Raw genomic sequence first — 24,689 nt, 5'->3', positions numbered from 1 at the left:
GTCAGACAAACAAAGCTGAACAAACAGCAAGCTGTCAGATAAATAAAGGTGAGAAACAAACTTGTTATCACACCAATGCTCCGTACTTAGATAAATAACGTCTATGAATAGGGGGGTATACAGCCACTAAAATGGCAACAATTAATGTTGGCGGATCAGCAACTCAACTCCGCCGCGCCGCGCCGACCCATCCGCTGCGGTCCGCAGCGACCCGTCTGTTATGCAGTGGACCGTTTTCTAAACAAAATATCGGCCCCGCCGTGACAAATGCGGACGGTCCATTAAAACTTAAAATACATAAGTATTTCAATTGATGTGTCAATTCTTTTTCAAAATTTGTGTTGTGTGGAGTTATGGAGTTACGATCTGTATGTTAAATATCATTTTATTTGTATTTATCGATATTTATGGTAACTGTATCATTGCCAGCATGAAAAAGTAACGTGTAAACTGGGGACAATTTTGTAAATTTCGAATGCATGAATGAGTATGGATCTCTTTCTGTCACTTTATTCAAGCCATAAGATAATATTGTATCGATATAATTTAAAATATTAAGTATATAACAAGAACTTTATGTTCTGTGGGTTTAAACCACAGTTTGACGCCAATTCAAAAAGATTTATAATTTGCAATGTGATAGGTAGGTACGTCATTATTAAAAAAATATATAAATAAAGCAAATATATACCATATGTTTCGGATTTAGAATTGTCGATTAATTCCTTACGTACAATCTATGGGTTCAATATAATAATAATGCTTCCCTAGGTTTGACAGATAATCGATTTTATAGCTTATGGCTTGAAGCTTTGAACCGTCAGCCGAGTGCCGACATCTGCACTAGTGTCCCCTATCTCCCTAATCCCAATTTGGCAGCTGGCTATGGGTTTTGCGTTGGCATTACATGCTAGTTTAAAAATTAATTTTAAGTTTATTTAAGTTTTGTGTATAAAAACGATAATTTATTAGTAAAATATTTATAATCATATATAAAAACGCTTGCGGCTAAGTGGTTTTCGGCAAGTATCTTTTTATTGACAAACTTAGATTACCTATATTATTTTACAATCGTGGCTCTGGTAATGCGTTTTGATATCTAAATTAAATAAGTAATGTTATAGTACAAATTTTCATGGGATTTTTAACAAATTTCTTATAAATAAATACACTGGTAGACACGTATTTAAAATGACTATGTCTATACAAATGAAAAAAACGCCAATAAACCCCGAATTTCAGCTTATCGTTGTGAAATATTTCAGATATTTCCGTTATTGCAAAACTAAAGTCTGTTTTGTCTAAAATGGTGTATGTAACACCAGTTAGGGAAAAATAATCATGATTAATGTGTTTGAAATATTCAAACTACTGTAGGTACTAAAATTGAATGTTATTTATACAAAAACACATTAAACTAGGTGCAGGTAAAGTAGTTTAAATTCTCCTATCTATTTGTTCTACTTTTTCAAATAATAAAAAAAAATACCATTTTAATTTTATCTCATGCGTACATCAAATAGTCAATTTATGATGGTTATTTTAGTTTTCTGTGATTGTGATACTTTAAATCAAGTTCTGGATTGTAATCCCTATGTCATTTGTATAATGTATTTAAATTAGTATTTTATTCACCTCAAGGTTGTAAATTGAAATTGACAATGTGCATAAAAATTATTTATGTAAATTTTGTATTGCAATGTGCATTGGCTATATTTTAATTGCATGGTGACTACATATTCTCTAATAATTTCATATTTAATACTTGACTGCCTCGGTAGCTAAGTTGTATTGTGTGCGCTTTCTATGCCACTCTGCCAAGCATTGAAACTCAGATAGGGGTAAATATTGCCCATGTATTTTCACATTGTGATACACCTGGTGAAAAGTGGGTGCTTTGACTGCAAGTCTGTCCCCCTGTATATTTGCTTTTTTCTTAATAAACTGAATTCTTAAAACTAATTCAATATCTGTAATAATATTATCTTAACACTATAATGCTAATAATTATTAGTAAACTTCAGACTTATATACCACAGTTAGTGAAACAAATAAAATTAATAACATATTTCGTTGACACAAGTTGTTGCCTCTGTTATGAATCATCATAATACATAATTGTTTACAGAAATATATACATTTTTATACATAATTTATTGTATGACATATTTTGTTTTTTATACAATCTTTTTTATAGAGTGTGATCTATAAAGCATACAATATTAACAATATTTTCTCATGTAGGACAGCATTGCACACTAATTATATAATTTTGAAAAAGTAAAGATGACTGTTGTTTCCCTCATTGCTCAGAGCAATCTTGTACTAACACTTATGTTTGGTGTGATGAGTGATAAAATACATGGTAATCCAGTTGTTTCAAGATAACTCCTAAAATGTAACTAAAACAAAAACACTGGCAAACAACTTTGGTACGTCAATAAATTACACTTTAGGCTATGTTGTCCATATGCAGAAATGTTATCAGGTGCAACAGTAATGAAACAAAAAGATTTCTGTATGATCCGTTATTACCCCAAAGCACCCTATTTCAATTAAATATTTTCATTTTAGATATAAAAATGATATTTGTTCGCCAAAGCTAAAATATTTTGTATTCAAAATGAGGGAGGCAAATTATGAAACACAAATAGATTTTAATGAGGACAATCAAACATTAAGTTCTCAGAGCACATTGAACCAATGGAACCTTAAAGCCAACAGTGGTCACATATTGAGTCCAGATCAAGTGTATCACACAAAAATTATACGGGTATGTATATTAATAAACTTTTTTAAAGTTATAATTTACTGATGACACAGTTATGTGGTTATAGTGGTGAGCAAATGTAGTTATTGATTCAAAATATTCATATATGACTCTACATTCATTTTTACATCAACAAATAAATGTTCAGTTGGAGTTGACAAATTGAAGTATATTATTGTGTGTACTGACTCAAAATTTAAAACTTTTAATTCATCACAAAAATTGTTTAAATGATATTATTATAATTTAACAGTGTTTAATTAATTATTATGGACTACCTCAGCAAGGTATAAGCTTAGGAGAGTTTTCTTTTATTAGTAGTAATAAATCATTTCATAGTTCAGTGGATTATTCAATTTTACAACTGACTAGTTTCTTATCTATGTTAATGTTTTTATGTCTTTGAAATTATATTTCAGAGATGGAATCGACTCTCTCGATTACAGCGGTCAATAGTATATGCTGTTGTTGTAATAGCAGCTACGGTTTTAGTACTGTTTTATTCATCTAAAGTGTCAATAGGTCCTGAAGACAAGACAAATGAGATATTACAGGTATGTTATGATTAAAATTATTTAGTGTTTTGGATAGAATCAAAATGTTCCAAATATTTAGTACATCATGTTATTATAATAATTTTTGTTAATATTCAACAATCAAATACTTATCTTTGAAACAGGTATTATGATAATCAGATTTTGTTAGATTGTGTATAATTTAATTATGTTTCAAGTTGTATGCCTTACAATCTGCAACAAAATGAGATACATACTTAATATTATAGTTTTTTTTTTTTAAATGAATCAGTGCTAAGTAAATACTTTTGATGTAGTTTTCCTGCTATTGTTAAAATTATCCTAAAGCAAAAAAAAAATAAACTTATATCAACATTTAAAGTTGATCACTAAACAGTTAGCAGTAATGACACTATTCAATGGAGTATTGACCTAGTTAATTATAAATGTAACATCTGTAGAGTTTCAGGTTACAAAATTTAAATTGATTAGATTATTCAATATATTTTTTTTGTAATCACTATACAGCTACTATCAACTTCCTGTGGCAATTAAATTGAAAATGTCCACTGATAACATAGCTGATGTAAAATATATTATTGCCATTGCAGTAGTTAGTTATTGAATTACATTTTGATAGTATATTAAATACTAAGTTTTGCTTGCGGCTCCGCCCGCGTTAAAAAGATATTCCGTGACAAATCTTTTCCTGGGATAAAGAGTAGCCTACAAGCTATAGCCTATAATGTAGCTTCGTATTAATGTAAAGAAGTTCAAAATCGGTTACTAGTTACTAGTTACTAGTTCCTGAGATTAGCTGTTTAAATAAAAAAATCAAACGAACAAACTCTTTAGCTTAATATACTAGTATAATTATAGTAGTTTATATTTAATTTGATGATTATATTAGAATACCAATATCAAATTGTTTTTCATACAGGAGCCGATAAGAAACATTTCTCTAAGCATTGAATCGGCTGCAGATGTTGCTTTACCCAAGACAATTGTAGATACTGAACAAAATGAGAAATTGGTTTTCACAGGTAAAACTATATATTTAAAAACCTTTAAATGAATTATACATTTGATAAAATTCCTAGATAATGTGTTTAAACTATATTAATGAGATTTAAATAAACTGTTTCAAACTGATTCTCAAATAAGCCAATCTATATATTATGTCATTTGGAAACATATAAAAAGTACTTAGTCTGACTGGTCTAATTTAACAATGTCAATATTGCAGGACCCAAAAATTCACGGCAATCAGCTGTCGTTGAGAGTTTTAGGCATGCGTGGAGGGGGTACAAGGAGCATGCCTGGGGGCATGATAACTTGAAACCTGTGTCCGGGATGGCCTTTGACTGGTTCTCACTCGGACTCACCATTGTCGATGGAATGGACACAGCATATATCATGGGATTGAATGAAGGTAACATTAATGATATACTTTATTGATTGACATTGTTGTCTACTGAGTTGTTTGCAGTCATAATGTGTGTTCAATTCATCCAAATTCTTTTAGAGATTTCTGTATTTATTTATGCATATCTTATTAACATACAATGTTCCTACATATTTATAAACATTCACATATACATTTGTAGGTTTTAGAAAGTTCCAAATAACTTATTGGACATTTATAACTATAATTATTATTTCTTATATGAATGTTTTCAGAATTTGAAGAAGCCAAAGAGTGGGTAAAAAATGATCTTGTATTCACAAAGAATAAAGATGTGAACTTCTTTGAGGTCTCCATCAGGATACTCGGCGGTCTGCTTTCAGTTCATCACTTCACACAAGATAAAATGTTTTTAGATAAAGCAGTAAGTTCATTTAATATTTTATTTAAATACACAATAATATTATAATAATACCAAATCTACTACTCTCAGTTCAGCCGGCAATGGGCCAGCATATTCATAGTGGATTTACATGTACTATACAATTGTTTATTCTATAAATATGACCCTTTTTTACGTACCGACTGGCGTAATTGTTTTTCTGGCGACGGGTAATCTTTCTCAATCATCTGGTTAGTCAATACTAGCCAGTCCCTACTCCACTTAGCATCAGATGCTCTGAGATCACTTTGTTGTGGTCATATAATATAAAAAAACCTATAAGTTTATATTTATCTACATCTCATCTCATCATAAGTTTATATCTCTCAACTCTGCTCCAGTTTTAATGCATACCCAAAATAGTGAATGTGATGCTTGTTAACAAAACACGCTATGATGATCTATATGGCGGTGCTTATGCAGAGCACTTATAACTTAAGCCACATTATCAATATTGGTAATATTCCAGTCTTTAAAATAATTAGAAAATTTTACCTTTACCAATAATTACTTCTATAATGCCTTTGTTTAGTAATGCTTTGAAGTATATGTAAAATTTAATTTGATTTTTAGGTCGATCTCGGAGACCGACTAATGGCCGCATTTTCGTCGCCCTCTGGCATTCCTTATTCGGATGTGAACCTGGGCACCAGGACTGCCCACGCGCCGGAGTGGTCTCATTACAGCACCACGGCCGAAGTCACTACAGTGCAGCTGGAGTTCCGTCAGCTTTCCAGAGCTAGCAATAATCCCACTTTTGAGGTAATTATTATTATTAGAACATAGAGATATTTACATTATACTCAAATATGATAAAAATAACGAAAAATCGAACAATGAACTTATATTATGATGTCATGCTACAACTGTGCCAGTCTGTGTATGTGTGGGTTTTTCTATTAAAAACATATACAAAACCATTACTATTAAAATTTCAAATATTTTATACCAAATGTATGTTTAGAATTATGTTAGAATATGTTTGTTTAGGATTTGAATTTTACCTCAACAACTTATGATAAATATATTGTTTTTTACACATTTATTTTTTCATTAGGATGCCGCAGCTGCGGTGTCGGAAAAGATTCACCATTTGCCAAAGAAACATGGTCTTGTGCCAATCTTCATCAATCCCAACACTGGTCATTTCCTACCCCACGCCACAGTCACCCTGGGAGCAAGGGGTGACAGTTACTACGAATATCTCCTAAAGCAATGGCTGCAAACCGGAAAGACTATTAATTAGTAAGTATTTTATTTTGTACTTGGTTCTTATGTTGCGAAATGTGTATATATGTTGTTGCTGTGGTCTAAGTTGTATTTAATTTGTTTAGATTTAGAGATTTTGAAGACGAGGTTTTGTGTATAATGTGTGGGAAATTAACAATTTTTTGGCTATATGATAAATATATTTTTTTTTATTAAGAAATAATATGGCTATAAAAAATAGTAACTAGTTCGAGTCAAAAAAACAATTTGTACCTAATTCAACAAACAAATGTCAACTTTTTGTCGTTCAAATTAGAAAGAACATCGAGAATGCGTATCCATAGCTAAGCGAAACAGAACAATGGTAATTTAAAGCAATTAAACTTCGAAGCGAATTGGTGAGCCGTCGCTGCTAATGCTAATTAAACTTGCGAGTGAGCCATAAGTGGTGGGTCAATTAAAACTAATTAGTCATAGTATGTGGTTGTTAATGCTTTGCTCATAACTGTACAATGGTTTTAAAAATATTGACAAAGCGAATTAAGTTCACTGCTTTATTTAATATGCATATATTGCGATTGTTATGCAGTTGGTGTTTAACGTAATGTACCTACTGGCGAATTAATAAACAGAACTAATTTTGCCCTTTTAATAATTTCACCGTAGTGGATATAAAATATCCACAAACTTATTTTCATCACATAATACTTTAGATACCAGTTTTTTGATCCTAAATCAATATTTCTAAGAATTAATTTTAAGTTTATGTCTTCGGAAATGCAAATGGCGTATTTTTTATCAGGATTTTGTATTTGATATTTCTTTTGTAAATTGTGTTATTGTTCCTACTATATGAAATGTTTTCGTATACATATCGCTTTCATTTTAATTTCGAGCACAAAGGTATATTTTGTTATATGAAATGTATTATTGTTATTGAAATGAAAAAAAATAAAATGTTGAATTGTTTTCAGTTTGTTGGACGATTATTTGACCGCTATCGAGGGTGTGAGAGAGTTCTTAGCGAAGCGATCCTCTCCTAACAAGAGACTGTTTATCGGCGAACTGTCTGCAGGATCTGAGGTACGTTTTTATGTATAGTTCGTCATAACGTAATGTTATAAAGCCTATCTCGATAATTGAGCTATCCAACACTACAAGAATTTTTCAATTCGAACCAGTAGTTCCGGAGACTATTGCGTTCAAACAAACGAACTTATCAGCTTTATATAATATTATTAAAGATTTGAAAAGTGTTTATAAAATATTATAAGAATTAGTATTTACACTATACACAGTTAAGCACTCAATAAAATCTGTAAATAATATAATATCAGCTGATAATATACGATCCGATGTAATGCATGTCTTATCACGGAGTGTTGTAATATCCACGCACGCCTTTTACCCTCGAAGAGGTAGGCAAGAAGTAGAAGAGGCGCAACTGATGCACCCACTTTACGCAGAGTTTTTTTTGTTCTGTCCCGACTGCACCTGGAGTGATTGTACAACTCCGGAGATAAGAGGCGCGTGTGATGTGTATGTATGTGTTATATAGACAAAACATTTGTATTTCAGGCTTTCAATCCGAAGATGGACCACTTGACGTGCTTCCTGCCTGGTACGTTGGCTCTGGGCCATTCCAACGGGCTGCCTGACTGGCACATGACCATGGCCGAAGAACTGCTATATACTTGCTATTTAACGTACGCCGCTCACCCGACATTCTTGGCACCTGAGATTACACATTTCAATCTAGTAAGTATAGTTAAGTTTAAATTTATTCTCATTTACTAGTTAGGTCGAATGTAACAATGCCACTTTAATGTAACTATGCCACTGTAATGGTTTCGACGACCAGTAAAGTGCAAACCATGGTAGCGTTGCAGTGGGGGCTCCATAGAAATTCCAATCCCCATTGTACTTTGCTTAATGTCACACAATCATTTAACCAACACAATGGCTGTTTATGGGTCCAGGTCACTAACTACATGATTACTTGATGTTGGAGTCGACTATTATTAAGCTAGCAGAGACCATGTCTGAGACGTTCAAAAAAGAATTGCACTGAAAAAAACGTTTTTCGCACTAAATTAATTTGTATTACTAATATGCCCACGATGAGGCCCGGTGTGGTGTCTAAACTAAAAAAATAAATATAGATTTTGAAGGTCATCATAATTTTCACTTATAAGATTTTAAATTCAATGAGTCATTTTTGCGTTGGGTGCGTGATACGTGCGTGTACGTATTACCAGCCCAGCACGGCACAACTGTGTCCGTACTTCGTACGTGCGGATAAATTGTCTTCAATATTAGATTTTAATAAAACAAAGCCTCTATATTGTACCCCAATTACATTGTCAATGTTATCTGTGACAACTTTACGAAAATCCGTTCAGTAGTTTAGAAGATATCCACAAACAAAAATATAGTAAAAAAAAGTATACAAATAATTGATGATACGTGATCTATTACACTAGTCACCTCTTAGTTTTTTATTACTTTTCTTTCTGTACAGATACACCAGGTTCTGTTGTTTTGTTATATGTTTAGATGTATAATATACTTCTTCGCAGGCGAGCACTACCGAAGATATGTATACGAAAACCGCGGACGCTCACAGTCTGCTTCGACCGGAGTTTGTGGAGAGTCTCTGGTACATGTACCAAATTACTGGCAATACTACGTACCAGGACTGGGGTTGGCAAATATATCAGGTAGATTATTCATACATTATACTTTTGTAATCTTCTTTTTTTTATTACTTTGATTGACGAGACGAGCTTGCCGTTCACCTGATAGTGAGCGATACGAGCATGCATAAACAGTAGAAACACCATCCAACACCTCGAATTACAAAGTATTGTTTGGTATTTCACTGCGCTCGTCATCCTGAGACATGAGATGTTAAGTTTCATTATGTATAGTTACACTGGCTACAATGTCTTTCAAACTGGAACACAACAGTGACTAGACACTGCTGCTTGGCGGCAGAAATAGATATTGCGGTGGTACCTACCCAGGCGGACTATGACATATGAAAGACTTACTACTAGTAACTTGGATGTTACAACGTCTGGAATTTTAGGTCCAAATTGTGTAAAATACAACTTTATAAATTATGACAAGTAGTTCAAAAATATGTTGACTTCCCGTGGGTACTGTTGGTCGTAGTGTGTATTTATTTATATAAAATCGAATATTAGCTTACAGTGAAGGTACACCATAACCCAAATATGATAGGTAAATTAATATTACAATAATAACATTAAATTATTTTTGGTACAACTGATTAATTATAGTTTGTATGACTTCCATACATTTACACATGTTAATAGTATAAAAAAGTAAAGTAAAACAAACCGCAAACATGTGAACTTGTGTAAACTATTTATTATTTCCATGGACCCGAGTACTTTAAAATCGAAAAAATTAACCAAGTGGAGCAGCAGATCCAATTTCCGCACCGGGATGAATGTTTGTATGACCAACAATGATTCTATTTCGAAACTGAAACTTCTTCTAGTTATTGATTTCCTTAGCATATAATTTCATTAAGCAATCTTCAGTTCTACCTATTTGTCCCGTGATAAAAATTTTGGGAATGAGTTTATTTGTGAGCGAATACTGGGTTTATTTATTATATAATTATAATTAAACAATTTCAGGGTTTCGAGAAATACGCCAAAGTGCCGAACGGCTACACTTCCCTCGCAAACGTGAAGTCTGAGAAGCCCATCCCGCGCGACATGATGGAATCATTCTTCCTATCGGAAACACTTAAGTACCTGTACTTATTGTTTAGCGAAGACAGGTTTGTCATAGATTTATCTAAGTTCGTCATAAATTCTGAAGCACATCCTCTGCCTGTTCACAAGCACTAATGTTTATCTCAATTGTGTGTGTTGGGTTATTGTCACTTTAGAAGATAGATGATTGTAGATAAGTCAGACTTAATCAAAGATTAGTATGGTATTCATAAAGTCGTTGTAGGTTGTTTTGGTTCGGTAAATTGTTTTTGTTTTAATTATTTTGTTTACAGGGGATGTGCAATATCTTGCGACACCTTTTTGTTTAGATCGAAATTATGTGTGTGTTTTATGAAAGAAAAAAATATATCTCATTCTGGATTGTAAGAGAGTAGATACGTGTAAAATCTATATAAACCTGTATTCGGTAAACTTATCACATAAACTTGTAAACAGCCGGCATTTATAGTTTGATATTATTTCTAATTTGTATTAAATTATGTGAAAAATATTTATATTCGTACTTTTTCGGCCTATTTTTTCGGGCCTCAAGTGAGTTACTTAAATTATAACGAATTATTAGTTATAAACGACTTAATGTATATTATACGGAGCGGGTGATATATGCATATAATAAATTTCGCATATTTTACACTTATAATAAGCCTTATTTTTATGGGAACATGGACTAACATACTGCTAATGTACACAGTGGCGGCCCTGTATTTACTGACTTAGTAACGTTTTAAATACCAAAAAATATGTAATAAGACACTTGTTGCCATATTAGGGTGTGCTAAGAGTTTCGTCTACTGCCAATGTTAGGTTACGACGGCCTCGCCTTCGCTTAGACCTCGCGTATTTATACATAAGCATGCCAAACTACACCTAGCGTCTGGTGCAATACCAATTTATTCTCGGTAACGTAGATCCAGAGACTTCGGGGAATGTTAGCATTTTTAGATTTTTGTGATTAGACAGTCTATTGCTGGCATGCGTAGAATTGATGGTTGCATTACGATTTCTATATGGCATCGCTTAAGATCATAACACTATATTTAACCGTATCGGCCATTGACGGGGGTGGGGTGTCCCTCACACTTAGACGAAGGATTTGGTGCGAAGACAAGGGATTGTCTTTAGATTGCCACCCCTTTAAAAATACCTCTCAAGCATATTTTCTAGAAAATTGTTGGAATAGTGCACGTTTTTTTGTTTATAAAATAAGGATTTATCTAATTCACAGAACTAATATCGAGTAAACCGTAGAACTTAAAGTGAATTGTGGCGCCAATATTTTATGGTCACAGATTATAAAATTGTCTATACTGCCAACAATAGATGTAAATACTAGAATAAGCGCTGTGAAAACTAACACCCGGATGCCTTACACTTTTCTACCGTCTACCAGGGCCGTCTGACTGTACTCCATATAAAAGCAATACATTTATCATCATAGTTGTCTATAGTCTTTTATCTCGGCTTAGGATATTAAACATAAGCATAGAGACGTTTATAATGTAACTATAGTACTTTCGTTTACTTAATTCAATTTAGTTCATTTGATTCCATCCATTCGGTAAATTATTACTTAGATAAAATATAAAGGATATAATTTATACGTGAAAATATATGCGAGTTAATTTACTCGTTATATATTGTTGTCAAAGTTAGGAATTTGTAAGTTTTTAATTTTCAGCAAATACTACATGCTAATTCGTCATACAGTTCAATCATAAAGAGAGAGAATTATCGGCTATGCGCATATTCATATTTCCGGAATAATTTCTTTAATAATAGCAATAATATTTATGACTGACACACTCATTTACACTACATTATAAAAGTGAGATATTAAGTCGTGATATTCAAAAATCATTTCGGAGATACATAATAAGACTACAAATAGATTTTCTATCGGATTGTTTTGTCATAACGACAAACATTACGTCATATTTTATTATAATTAATAAATAATTATAAATAACATAACGAAAAAAAATACAAAATGGCGATCTGATTTTATAGTCTCTTTTTCTATTGTATCTGCTCTTATCGATTACTTGACATTGGCAAAATCACCGATAAATAAACGGTGGCAGTCATAATATAAAATAAGAAGAAGAAATTACAAGACAAATGCAATGTGGTTGCCCTTTGATTCAGTGTAATTTTCTTAAGTTGATTATAAATACGAGAGATTTACTTATAATTATACCTATATCACTAACCAGTGTTTAACAAATCGCTGTTGTATCTTGCCTGAATTTAAATTAAAAAGAGGCAAATCTCTGTTTTAAACACGATTTAAGGAAATTAAACGGCATGTGATCTTTTTTAAAATCTTTATTTAAGGAGCTTGGTCGTAAATTCACGATCACGTCGCTTCGTACGTCCGCTAACACCAGTGTTCGCTCACTTTTAATGTTTTCAAAATAAAATCAAGTTTTAATTAATATAAATTGACGTGTAGCACTTTGCTTCACAACGTTATCGTCCAAGTTTTTAAATTATTATTTTTTATCTTAGTTATACTATTTAGAATATTTTGCAATTAATAAGTAACGTTTGAAAATCCAAGTGATAGAAAATTCGGTGCATAATTGTGACCAAAAAGTTAGAAGGCTGTCACATTTCAATGATTTAATTTTTTACTCGATTTAAATAATTTACGATGTGAAAGTATTTCGTTCTTCGTATTGCAAATTGAAACTATTTAAGGAACATACGATAACATTAAAATGTGTTGGCAATACGTCGCAGTTTATATACGTACTACTGTGTATATACGTGGCACTTCTATTTCCGCATGACCTACAGAAATTGAAGTGCTGAAACCTAATGATAGTCTCTTAATGCTTCGATCATAAAAACTTTTATGCGTGACATTTACATAAATTTGATAACCATATTATACTCATATTATACAGGCAGTTTAGTTCTTTAATTATTTGCCTACGAATACATACTTATATCACTAACATAGTATGATAAAAGCCACAAAGCAAAAAATATAAGTTTATAAAATTATGACTTTTCTGACATTGAACTATTTTAAAATATCATTGTCAAAAAATAAGTCAAAATTGTTGCTACAAATCTTCGTTGTAGGACAAGTTATGTTCGTACCAAACTATACTTTTCTCGAAGGTAGATGTTCGACGATAATTAATAACTTTTATTGTCCGTGTAAATTATTTAGCATCTAGCCAAGGGACATTAACATGAAGAACGTAGTGACAAATTGTTTAATAATCTAAAAGTATACTTAATAGTCATGTGTCAAATATTTCGTGAAAATTTCGATGATGATTGATCAGCAACACGCCGTCCCGTACGATGTGTGATAAGGCGAACTCTACAATTAAAAACAAGACAAGTAAATAAATTATCGTAAGTTATTGTAAATTAGGGACGCTGTTATAAATTAATATTACAATGTCGAACACCGTAAAATATGAATCTAAGCAAAGTATGAATGTACCAATTTTTCAAATATATGTCGCAATATGTCAACCAATGTGATCAATATGATCAGGTCATATAACTGATGCCTTATTATTATGCTTGTAACAGTAACGTACGTAGCTAATAAAAGTGAGATGAAATTAGATTAAGTTACTCGGAATTCCACTTGCATCAACAAAACTGAGATTCAACAACAATAATAACATGATCATTTCGACACAGGTCCACTCGATTTAATTTTGTTGAAGTGAGTGGCCGTAACGATTTTTATCAATATTAATAACAAAATTTAATTTAAGACAACAGTATGATGTAACAATGTCTTCCTGTTTAATATTTTATGGATTTTTTGATGTTCCCAAATCTACAACATGAACAGAATGGCTTTTGAGTGTATAGCATAAACTATTCGGCAATCATCTGCATATTCTATTGCCGATCATGAACGGAATAGACGGTGCAAAAAATGTGATCTGAAGATACTAAGAGAACTATTCTGCCAATAGTGAATCTAAAATTGATGATGATGATGATGATAATATTCGAATTGTAATCATCAAAACTGATATCCAGAAAACTTGAGCAGACGTTTTCTGGATATTAATTAGGCCCTACGACAGATGGCACTGAATTGCACATCATGCCAAACTGTCCACCAAAACTGAGGCGTGTTGTGTATGAAAAAATAAATCGATATGAAGAAATGTCAAGTAAGACTATTACACACAGTATTATGTAGCATTTTTAAGTCTACGTTTGCGATGTTGCTACGTATCACAAAATTGTGAATAATTTGGGGCTAATATTTTAATAGTCATATTCTGTTAATCGTATTACTTTGACATGGTCTTTTTTTAATTCGATATGACCTCAATTGAAAGCCAAAATAAAAAATTTCGTCCGATAAATGACCATTGAGATAATCAGCCCGTTAAGGTTTATGATTGCTGTACTATCTCAATGTATATTGTAATGATACATTTCTATATAATGTACTATATCATTTGCCAATATAATAATATGTGGATAGTCGACGAATCAATATTATCGCTAATAGAAATGCCATTGTTATATTACTGACTAACTTTGAATCATTCGTTAACAACATAGAGTTAGCAAAAACATTGTTATATTACTGACTAACTTTGAATCATTCGTTAACAACATAGAGTTAGCAAAAACATTGTTATATTACTGACTAACTTTGAATCATTCGTTAACGTTACGTCTCGCATTCTGAATATTAATTTGTAATGTCATTCATTCGATGAAGTTCTATTAATTTCTGTCAATCGTACATATAGATTTAGAAATAAAACACGATTGAATGACCTTTTGGCGCATTCGTATTAGAATAGAAAACTCATATAATAATATTTTATACAATTAATACCTCTTTTATATTGTATTGTTATACAATACAATATAAAAGAGGCGCTGGAAAGCTTTATTCGAATCCGATATACGAGTTAGAATGTGTTACGAGCAAGAACTATTTTGAACCGATATCGTGTATGATCGGTCACGTTCATTCATTCAATAGTGAGAAATTATAATAATGTATTAGTGAGTTAAAATACGCACACATGCACCGTAGTTAATTAAGATAAGTTAACTATAATTTGTACCAGCCCGAGCAGTGCCGCCTTAGAACTATGACGTTTATATGGTACGTTGCCCAAGATCAGCGCGCTTTTAGAATGTAGCAATAAAACATGACACGACTCCGACTAAATTAAACGACATCGACTTACGAGTTGCATTTTTTGGGACATTCTAAACGGCTGATAATTTTTAAAATGTGTATTTCGAGTAGTTTTTTTGACACGTGGTATATGGATAAACAGCTTTGCTCGGGCAGTGAGATAAGTTAGACGACTAAAACTTTGATATAATAAATATTAACTATAAATATGTCTGTGTATTGGTAAAGTGAATCGATGAGATGTATAATTTTTATAAAAATTGCAATATTATATGTGTTAATATTCGGACTACTCGAGATTAATGGATATAAGGAGGGAGTAACGAACCATGGTTTAATAATTATACGTATGTGTAACGGCAAAGAAGTTCTAATATTAACGCATAAAATATTTACTTTGAAGTCGACGGAAATCATAGCTAAACAAAGACACGATCTATAGTTCGTATCTTGCCTTTACAGTACTAATTTTCTATTCAAGTCCGATGATGATCGGATGTTCATAATAATAATCATGTTATTCTTATTACATAAGTTAACTGAAATGTACAGATAATAGAATTTGTAACGCTTTGTTGCCTTATCAATGTGAACAATTTACACATGTTACTCGAAATATCTACCTACATACATTTTGCTAATCATATACATCATAATATTGGCTAGCATTTCGCAAATATTCAGCAATAAATATAAAAATATGTGTTAGGCAGAAAAAATATATCCTTATGTAAAACTAAGTAATTGTATCATCTTTCTAATATTTTGGGTGTTTGCGAATTTAATACTATAACTTCCAATAATCTTGTACTTTGGATTGTCTCTAATGCTATAATTTATACTATTAAAGATTCATTATCAATCTCTATTTATTGTAGTGTCGCTATGACAGCGACAGTATTTTAGTAAACTAGCCTAAGGTGCTATATAAGCAAATGAAAGTGAGTACTTATTTTACTTCGACCGAGATATTAAGTCCAGTTAAGTATACATTATCAATATTCAATAGGTGTAATAGTCGAGTTATAAAATAATATAGTTATTATCTTACAGTAATGATTATGTGTCTATATACATATATATACTCGATATGATATAGGTACTATCTTTAATATATTTGAGAATATTAAATTTTGAATCCTTCATTATCGTTACATATTTTATAATTTTTATTCACTATATTGTTAGATTCGAAAACTTTTATATTGATATTTTTTCCATAGGTTTCTAGATAAATTACAGATCATTTATTTATATTAATTTTGATTTATTTTTACGTGTGTTGAAATATAACATAACTTATAATTATGGAAAAACTTAATATTAAGAATGTATTAGATGTGTATATACTTATTTATTTTAAATAAGTACAATATACTAATTTTCTCTTTTCTATTTATAAGTATTACATAGTGATAAAGTGATTATTCTAATGTATTATAATTTATACTATGATACCAAAAAAGTAAAAATAATTTTCTAAATTCAATGTGATCAGGGAATTTTATAAACACAAAAAAATCGAGTGAGTATATTAATATTAGCAGTATAAATATTATTTATTTTTCTGAAAAATATTTAGTTACCAAGAACCTAGTTTGGAATTACTTGCATATGCGCTGTCAGAACTACATGTATCTTAATTGGGGTAACGCTAGGAAGTAGGTAATATGACCCATTTTTGTTTAATAATAAATAATTCACATAAGATATTATAACCACTTCTTTATTATAGGATAATATTTGGAATTTTAACATTTGGCTAATTCTAATTCACATAGAAACTACCACCCTTTTTATGATTTCTTTTTGTACTTAAAATGAGGGTATATGATGGTGGTCGTTGGTTAATGTAAATCATTTATATTACTAAGTGCCCTGTCGTATTTTTTATATATCTTTGCAAATTAATAAACAATTATTCGTTTTTTTAGGAACAATAAAACTTTAAATTAATTTAGCCATTTCAGTCTTCTAGTTTAATGAGATTTAAAATAATCATCACTTTAAATATTCAACCCAGTTGAAGTAAAATTTAATGTTCTATATATAATTTGTATGAAAATACTAGATTATTATCAATTTTGCCAAATTTCTTCAAAACATATCCAGGCCAACAACTTATGAAGTATTCATCTGAATTTCTTTGTCAAACAGGATGTATTACTTAGTTTCGCCCTATAACTAGCTATTTTAATATGCTTTGAAGTTGGGTGGGTTTTAGATGAATATCATTTGAGCTCGGAGCACACATAATTACAATTTAAACATGTTTCAACCTTAATTGCAACTTCAATCAAATTCATCATTTTGTTGCTCATTCTATTGAAAGAATTAAATAGGCGATTTAAAAACATCAGATATTATATTCAAATGTTATATGAATTAATGTGGTTTGTTTCATAGACTAGTCCAATATTACGTATACATAATATACAGTAATCTTAGGAAAACTTATCTTTATATTGTAGTATTTTAACGTGCAAACTACATTAATCGCCGTAACAAACGCTGTATACTATGTAATATTAAGATTTTTTGTCTTATTAGGTTGCATGACATTTACGGTCGAGAAGCAAGATTTAAAGTTGTGTAAACAATGTGTATGTATAACTATGATGGACGTACATTATACGACGTTTATTAGAAAGGCCCTCATAGAATTTTTAGTATAAACTATCACTGTTTTCTCATAAAATATGGACTATGCACAATATATTTACCTACTAGTAAAAGCATAAAATTTAAGAAATGTACTGTTTCACTTACTGGGGCTTAGACAGCATTTATCTTTTCAATTTAAGCTATAGAATTGATAAGTTGAGGTTATTTCATATTGGTTGTAATAAATGTGACATTTACAGATTTATATTTTATTTCTTTATTTTACCCCATTGTTTTCCATATTCCTAAATGTCTGGCAAATGGTTTGTTATTTCCCATTACTTCACTTACTTCACAAAAATAAATAATCGCTCTCGGTTTCTTTACTGCTATGCATAACTTGAGATCAAGTTGACTGATTTAATAAAATACAGTATTTTCAATTATATTTTATTTAGTACAAAAATTGTACCTAATACAAAAATGTTTTATAAATAACTCCTGAATGAGTTTGTCAAAAATCTTAATTAGTAAAGTTACATTATATACCTGATAAATGTATTACAATAAAGTACAAGTTAACATTAATAAAAGGTAGAATGGAAAAGATTGTTAGGAATCAAAAAGCACCCTGTTCAAAATTATTGTAAGCTTAGCAAAGTAATCAACAAAATTATTGTAATTTGTAACAATGTCTTGTTGTGGAACCGGGATTACCCCTTACAAAATATATTTTTGACACTTCATAATAACCACAATTAAATCTGAAAGTTAAGGAGACTGTAATACTAAATCACGAGAAATTCATAGGTGTTTCTAGCTTTTACATATTTCAAAATGTTATTATTAATTATAAGTGTCAATATACATAAAGGTATAAAAAATATTTAACCTCCCATATTAAAATATAGTGTAAAGATACTTCATACAAAAATATATTAACTTCTCTATCACAATTAATCAGGAGAAATCATGGAATGTATTTCATAAACAGTGGTATACAGAAAAACATCCATGGGAAATCAACTAACATAACTTTTAGAACAAATCTTATGCTAATAATATTAAGGTAAGGTAGATATGTATATGAATATAGCATTATAGGATAAACAAAAGTGCCAGTTTGAGCAATGAATTTTGGAAAATATGACTTATTTGTTGATAAAGATACTATATAACAGATACAACTTAATTCAAATAATTTGAGAACTTCACAGATGAGGTGTTTTTGTGAATCTGTGTTTGCAAGCTCAAACATTTATACTTTTTGAACATACTCAACCTGCCAATCTATGGGAAAGGCCAGTTGTTACAAGTGGCTACATTTGTGGCGGCGTGCCACTAGCACTAGCATTAGTTTAGAGTTAGGATGCTAATGCTCCTTACTCAGGTTGTAAGCATTCATAGCCTACAGAAAACTCACATTTACAAGATTTTATGTTATATTTGATGTGCAAATTGTTGTATATGTACATCACATAATTCTAACATTTTTCAATGGAAGTTTACAGTAATCCTGAAAGATCAATAAAGGAACTCTGAATTATTCTTTTCTAATTCTTACCAAGATCAAGACCAAGAAATATTGGTCAACATTTTTGCAACGTAAGTAAAACTTAATATGGACCTTGTAATAGTGAGCCAAGAATGTAATGTAAGTATGTAGGTACGCCCAATTTGCAAGTGCCATTAGACTTAACAACAGATCTAATAATAATATCATTTGTTCCTTAAATAAAGTAACTTAAGTAAATTATACTAATAACAATAATACAATAAACTGTTAAACCTTCATGACATTTACTAAAGATCTCATTCAGCATTTTGCATCCATGGTATTAATTTTGTGAAAAAACTATTGTATGAGTATATATAATTGATTAATACCTAAAACTACACAATACATATTGGTATATTATTGGATTTCCTCTAATTCTTTATGTGAAATCAAATGAATTCTAAATGCATGTAATGAGCATGTTGAGTATTTTAACATTAGATATGGCAAATCAAATAAGGACACATTCACAACACTGCAATGTATAATAAAGACATTTTATACCGCAGTCATCATCCTCTGCAGATGCTGTGGAACGTGCCTTGCTTGGTGAAGAAGGTTTTAGATACACACTGTCAACTTTATCTCCATAATCTGTGCCTTTCCCTTCTGCAGGCTCAGTATAGGTGTTGGTGCCTCCTTTGTTTTCTAAGTAGTCTTTATTACTGCTATTGGAATCTTGATCGTTGTTGGTATCACCAGCAGCTTCCTGAAATCAAAATATATTTATTATAAACCCTGATTTAGATACTTGTAGGGTAAAAACGAAAAGTCACAATTACGAGTATGTAAGCAGCTTATATTTGTTAGTAATAATCAATTACTATATTTATTTGCCAAGTTATTCACCAATAGTCTAAATGAGGCATAAGAAATAAGCCTAATAAGCATATTTACTGGAAGCAAAATAGGCTGAGAAGAACAACACTGATGAATCAATTATTGTAGAGGTCTATAGATATTGATTGTTTACTTGATATTGCAACCAATAAGTGAGAAATAACTTATGATATCTATGTATTGACAAGCACATAAGTTCAGATAAAAACTGTATGACTTACCTAGCTAACCATACAGTCTTTTATATATTACTTAATACTATAAATTTAAACCTATGAATTATTTCTATACATGATTTTTTTCTTGACTGAAAATAAAACAGATTGTTACAACTTGACAGCACAATCTCAATACAGGTTGACTAGAAATATCTTATGTTTTGTAAATATTAAACTGCTCAAAAATTATTGAATTTGGTATAGGGTTTTACATGACAAAATCAATTGGTTTTGACTCAATGTACAGTATCTTAAAGGAAATATGTAATTTCTATTTACCCATATCAATTACAAAGTTATTTTAAAGAATTTTAGATTTTTTTATGTTTCCTTACTATTATAAGTATTTATTATACATAAACAAAACATTTAAAATTGTAAAAACCTTGTTAGTAAAACATAAAAATAATAAAGATACTAACTTTACTTTCTGTCCTTTCATATTTGGCGAATCCCTGCTTGTCTTCAGGATTTTCAAGTTCCTTGGTATCAGAAGCTGCATCTGCTACTGCCACAACAGTGCCTACATTCATTGCAACCGGACTTTTGTTTTTGTCCGATGCTAACAGGTCGATTTCCTCTTCTTTCTTCTTGTAAGCTTGCGAATCACCAGACATGCTTTAAACCAACAAAGAAACTTTATTTTAAACTCCTTTTTTTTTTGGTTTGATTTACTCCTTAAGGATTTTAAACTCCATTTAAGTTATTATTATTATTATTTACCCACTAAAGTAAAGACGGCACAAGTACAAAGGAGTGTAATAAATTTTGCTGACAAAGCACTGTCTTTCCAACGAAACAAATTGTAAACAAAATTCTAATCAGGAATGTTAAATATGTTTAAATACATATAATTATCTCTATTTTCACCTTACTGCGGCAGTTTTTACTTGTTCCCCGGACAAACGACGCCAAGTATTTATGATTGTATCAAAATTGTTCTCTTGCATGTTTCAAATGCAAACGAAAACAAACACCTACGACTAAAAAGTTTTAAACCTCACATTTAAAAATAATAACTTTTGTCCAAATAAATTAAAACGTAAACTAGATATAATTATTTACTTTTACTCTTTTAATGGTATTCATAGAACATTCAAATTTTATATCAAAATAAAGTTGTATATACCTACCTACCTTGAACTACCTAATGCGTTATCTGTGGTTTGTAGAGCATCAAGAAAAAGAACATTATGCCAATACACATACCATATATTGTGATGGTGACTTAAAGTCGATAATATGGTCGATGATAAATCAATAAATAGTTCTTACGACTGTCATATCTTGCTCCTGTATAGTTGTGGTAAGTTTAGTATGTGGGTAAGGTTATATAAAATTCATTATTGCCAGTTAGCACCAAATTTTGTTTATCCTAATTTTAACGAGACGTAGTGGAGAAAAATGAAATTAGTTTATCATCTCAATCACCATCAGTTTCGTCTTGTAAGTTATGGAGCGAAATAAAAAAATGCGTGAAGTGAAACAACGTATGTTTTTAAATTATGGACAAAAAGGGCGGTAATATTCAAAGTATGCGCGTTTCAAAAGTCAACTAAATGAAAACAACATAGGTGATGAATATTCTATTATTATTATATATTTTTTAACTTTATTCTATTTTAATTCGTTTATCGTTTCTAGTGGTTATCACCGCAAATTGCCGTAAATGTGTAGTGACCTAAAAAAAAACCAGCCAACGCAATTATAGGTTCCAGGTGATTCCCAGTGTGTTTCCCGTCTTGCCCATTCCAACCCCATAAGGCCGCCACTGTACCTATGTAAAACTAAATATGAAGTACTAAGATAAGTATCATAATATTATTAATACGATAGCGTCAATTTATATGAATTAATATAGGCGTTTAGAAACATAATAGCAAGCAGACAAAAGGCAGGTAGGTGTGAAAAGGATTGATCAACAGTAGAATACATGATTTTTAGTAGTGACATAATATGGACTTACAAACTGTACATAGATGGCGCTCTCTCTTTGGATCCATCGTAATTGTGTGGGTTCCATACGACGTCCTTTTTCTTATTGTGTCTTCTACCTGGCAACCAAATTATGCCAAAACCAGAAGGAGCCTTGCTGTTTTTTGGAGTGCTGATTGATGGTGTTATATAAGTTTTACTGAACGATGTTGACGGGATGCTTGATATTTTGCTGCCAGTTGGAGTCATGCTGGCTTTGACACTTGTATTGAATGTGTGTGAAGCTTTGGATGCATTTCCTTTTCCAGGGAGACCGGTCCCGCTTTTTGCTGCAGGACCGGCTCCATGCTTCTTAGATATCGGTGCCACGACTACGACCTAAAAAAATCTTTATTGTATTTACTTATGGTTTAGGTGGTGGGTTTAGGGGTGCCAAGTCCTAATAAATGCGCTAAAGGCTCTAAGGAAGCGCTACGGACATACGTGTGACCTAAAAAAAGGGATGCCAGAAAAAAAGGCTGCTAAAAATATTTTGTGAGTCGCCCGAACTACTTAAGTCAGTCCTACTAAGTCTGACGAACCAACAGTAAGAATAGGTACCTGATGTTAAATGATGTTCATCACTCATAAACATCCACAACATCAGAATCGCCTATTATGAGTGTATCTCGTAATAATGGCATAAGCTTATTGAGCAGGCATCTATACCAGGGCTTTCTTAACCAAACTGCGCCCCAGGGTGTTAAAATTTGCCTGCACCTTCCTTGTCATAATTTCTTTTTATGTATTATTTTTACGGGTCGTATCAAATGGGTTAGGGTCAGGCAAAAAAACTTTCTTTTTTCCTAATGTTTCTCTGGGCGTTTTCGTGATTCGTGTACGTTTAAAAAGAAATTGTATTTCGCAAAGGGGGAGGGGGGGGGGCGAGGTTCCGCTATTTGATACTTAATTCGTCCCCCCCCCCAGGCAAAAAAAATAGGGGCTTCTTTTTTTTGGCGGGCGACTGTCTAGCGCCCCTTAGCCCAACCGCCTGAGTGCCCCAGGGTTAGAATGGTCCTGATGAGCATATACCTAGAAGGGGTAAAATTGATATCATGTGAACTATTTGCTCATTAGCTAACCTTTATATATTTTGTACCTATGCAACAAAATTCTTGTAATAACAACTGAGACGATGTATGAACCTGCATAATATCCTCTATCCACCTAATACTTATGGTGCAATTTAAGCCGCTCGAATTAGCTGCTAATAAGATGGTCGCGCTCTTAAAAAGACTAGTCACTAGGTATAATTGGGGTTTGTGGTTTACGACTACTGTATTTAAATGCAAACAGCATTTAATTATTTACTTCTGATTTAAATCTCTATTTGCTTCTTAAGTTATACCTGGTTACAATTTATAATAATTAAGCACGTGTAATAAAAACTATGTAACTACAGATTGCACATGCTATGTTTACTGAACGTACTTACGTGTGATATACAAGACACACTTCACTTATTTTGCTGTCATTTAAGTATTAATGTCGCAATGTTATAGCTCTTACGAAGCAATAATAATACGCGTTGCACAGCGATTTTGTGGTCTTATATTCCAAAATGGCAAAGGCAACTAGGTATAATATTATTATAATCGGAGTCTTATTATCCTTAACACGAATAAGTTGCACATATTAGGGCATAATATTTAGGTAGTACAATAATACGAATATTCTATGATGTTTTTAATGTAAAGTACGTGACTGGCTATGGAAATTAAACAAAAGTTAACGGACCTTCGTGCTTCGTGATGTTTTTTTTACCATTCGCATAGCATAAGACTAGTTCTTTGATTAGGTATTTTGTAATAATGAACAATATTGAAATATTAATTTATTATTGAAAATGTACTTACGTATCTTAGCAGTTTTAATAAGTATGTAATCAAAGTCCGGTGTGCACTGGTATTTACGACATGTTAACGGTAAACCATAGGAGCGCGGTATTTACCGCGGCATATTGTGGGCAGACTGTGGATATTAGATAGAGCGCGTCTGCGCCCGCGCAGTTGCTTGGTCGGTTTTCGACTGGTAGTCGTTATAGTGTTGCCCAGTCAACTTTTGCTAAGCCACGATAAAATTTTAATACAATGTTTTATAATATGTATATCTCTAGGCATTGAGGAAATATTTATAACATTTTGTTACGCAGATAACCCTTCGTTACTGCATATTTTATATATTTATTTATTCTTATCGAGGTTTTTGTAGTCAATTTAGTAACATAAA

At 31.5% G+C, this 24,689-nt stretch overlaps 2 protein-coding genes across 3 annotated transcripts; one reads left to right on the top strand and one right to left on the bottom strand.

Moving 5' to 3' along the window:
- The first annotated feature begins 817 nt into the window (after window positions 1–817).
- Window positions 818–18,135, top strand: LOC115441177 (endoplasmic reticulum mannosyl-oligosaccharide 1,2-alpha-mannosidase). Its single transcript, XM_030165834.2, has 12 exons — window positions 818–1,022; window positions 2,575–2,773; window positions 3,190–3,324; window positions 4,226–4,328; window positions 4,532–4,717; window positions 4,966–5,114; window positions 5,706–5,894; window positions 6,190–6,377; window positions 7,316–7,424; window positions 7,920–8,099; window positions 8,921–9,061; window positions 10,013–18,135. Exons 2-12 carry the CDS (start codon window positions 2,624–2,626, stop codon window positions 10,226–10,228), a joined length of 1,746 nt encoding a protein of 581 aa, XP_030021694.1. The 5' UTR covers window positions 818–1,022; window positions 2,575–2,623; the 3' UTR covers window positions 10,229–18,135.
- Window positions 18,136–18,306: 171 nt separating this feature from the next.
- Window positions 18,307–24,504, bottom strand: LOC115441178. Of its 2 annotated transcripts, XM_030165837.1 has the most exons (4): window positions 24,317–24,504; window positions 22,453–22,799; window positions 20,909–21,104; window positions 18,307–20,137 (listed from the first exon to the last, which is right to left on the bottom strand). In XM_030165837.1, exons 2-4 carry the CDS (start codon window positions 22,668–22,670, stop codon window positions 19,880–19,882), a joined length of 672 nt encoding a protein of 223 aa, XP_030021697.1. In that variant the 5' UTR covers window positions 22,671–22,799; window positions 24,317–24,504; the 3' UTR covers window positions 18,307–19,879. The 2 variants fall into 2 exon arrangements, with proteins under 2 accessions (XP_030021697.1, XP_030021699.1); XM_030165839.2 differs by lacking the exons at window positions 22,453–22,799; window positions 24,317–24,504 and adding an exon at window positions 21,357–21,617.
- Window positions 24,505–24,689: the final 185 nt, after the last annotated feature.

Source organism: Manduca sexta, chromosome 27 (genome assembly GCF_014839805.1).
Source record: "Manduca sexta isolate Smith_Timp_Sample1 chromosome 27, JHU_Msex_v1.0, whole genome shotgun sequence".
Taxonomy (NCBI): Eukaryota; Metazoa; Arthropoda; class Insecta; order Lepidoptera; family Sphingidae; genus Manduca; species Manduca sexta.
The sequence above is the reverse complement of the archived record's forward strand: the minus strand, read 5'-3'. Positions and strand labels throughout refer to the sequence as shown.

Bases quoted from the DNA above. Each gene is read 5' to 3' on its own strand.
- LOC115441178 (XM_030165837.1), bottom strand. From the start codon at position 22,670: ATGACTCCAACTGGCAGCAAAATATCAAGCATCCCGTCAACATCGTTC. The intron at 21,105-22,452 runs GTAAGTCCATAT...GTTGGTTTAAAG, and splicing joins GCGCCATCTATGTACAGTTT to CATGTCTGGTGATTCGCAAG. The intron at 20,138-20,908 runs GTTAGTATCTTT...TTTTGATTTCAG, and splicing joins ATGAAAGGACAGAAAGTAAA to GAAGCTGCTGGTGATACCAA.
- LOC115441177 (XM_030165834.2), top strand. From the start codon at position 2,624: ATGAGGGAGGCAAATTATGAAACACAAATAGATTTTAATGAGGACAAT. The intron at 2,774-3,189 runs GTATGTATATTA...ATTATATTTCAG, and splicing joins ATCACACAAAAATTATACGG to AGATGGAATCGACTCTCTCG. The intron at 6,378-7,315 runs GTAAGTATTTTA...AATTGTTTTCAG, and splicing joins ACCGGAAAGACTATTAATTA to TTTGTTGGACGATTATTTGA.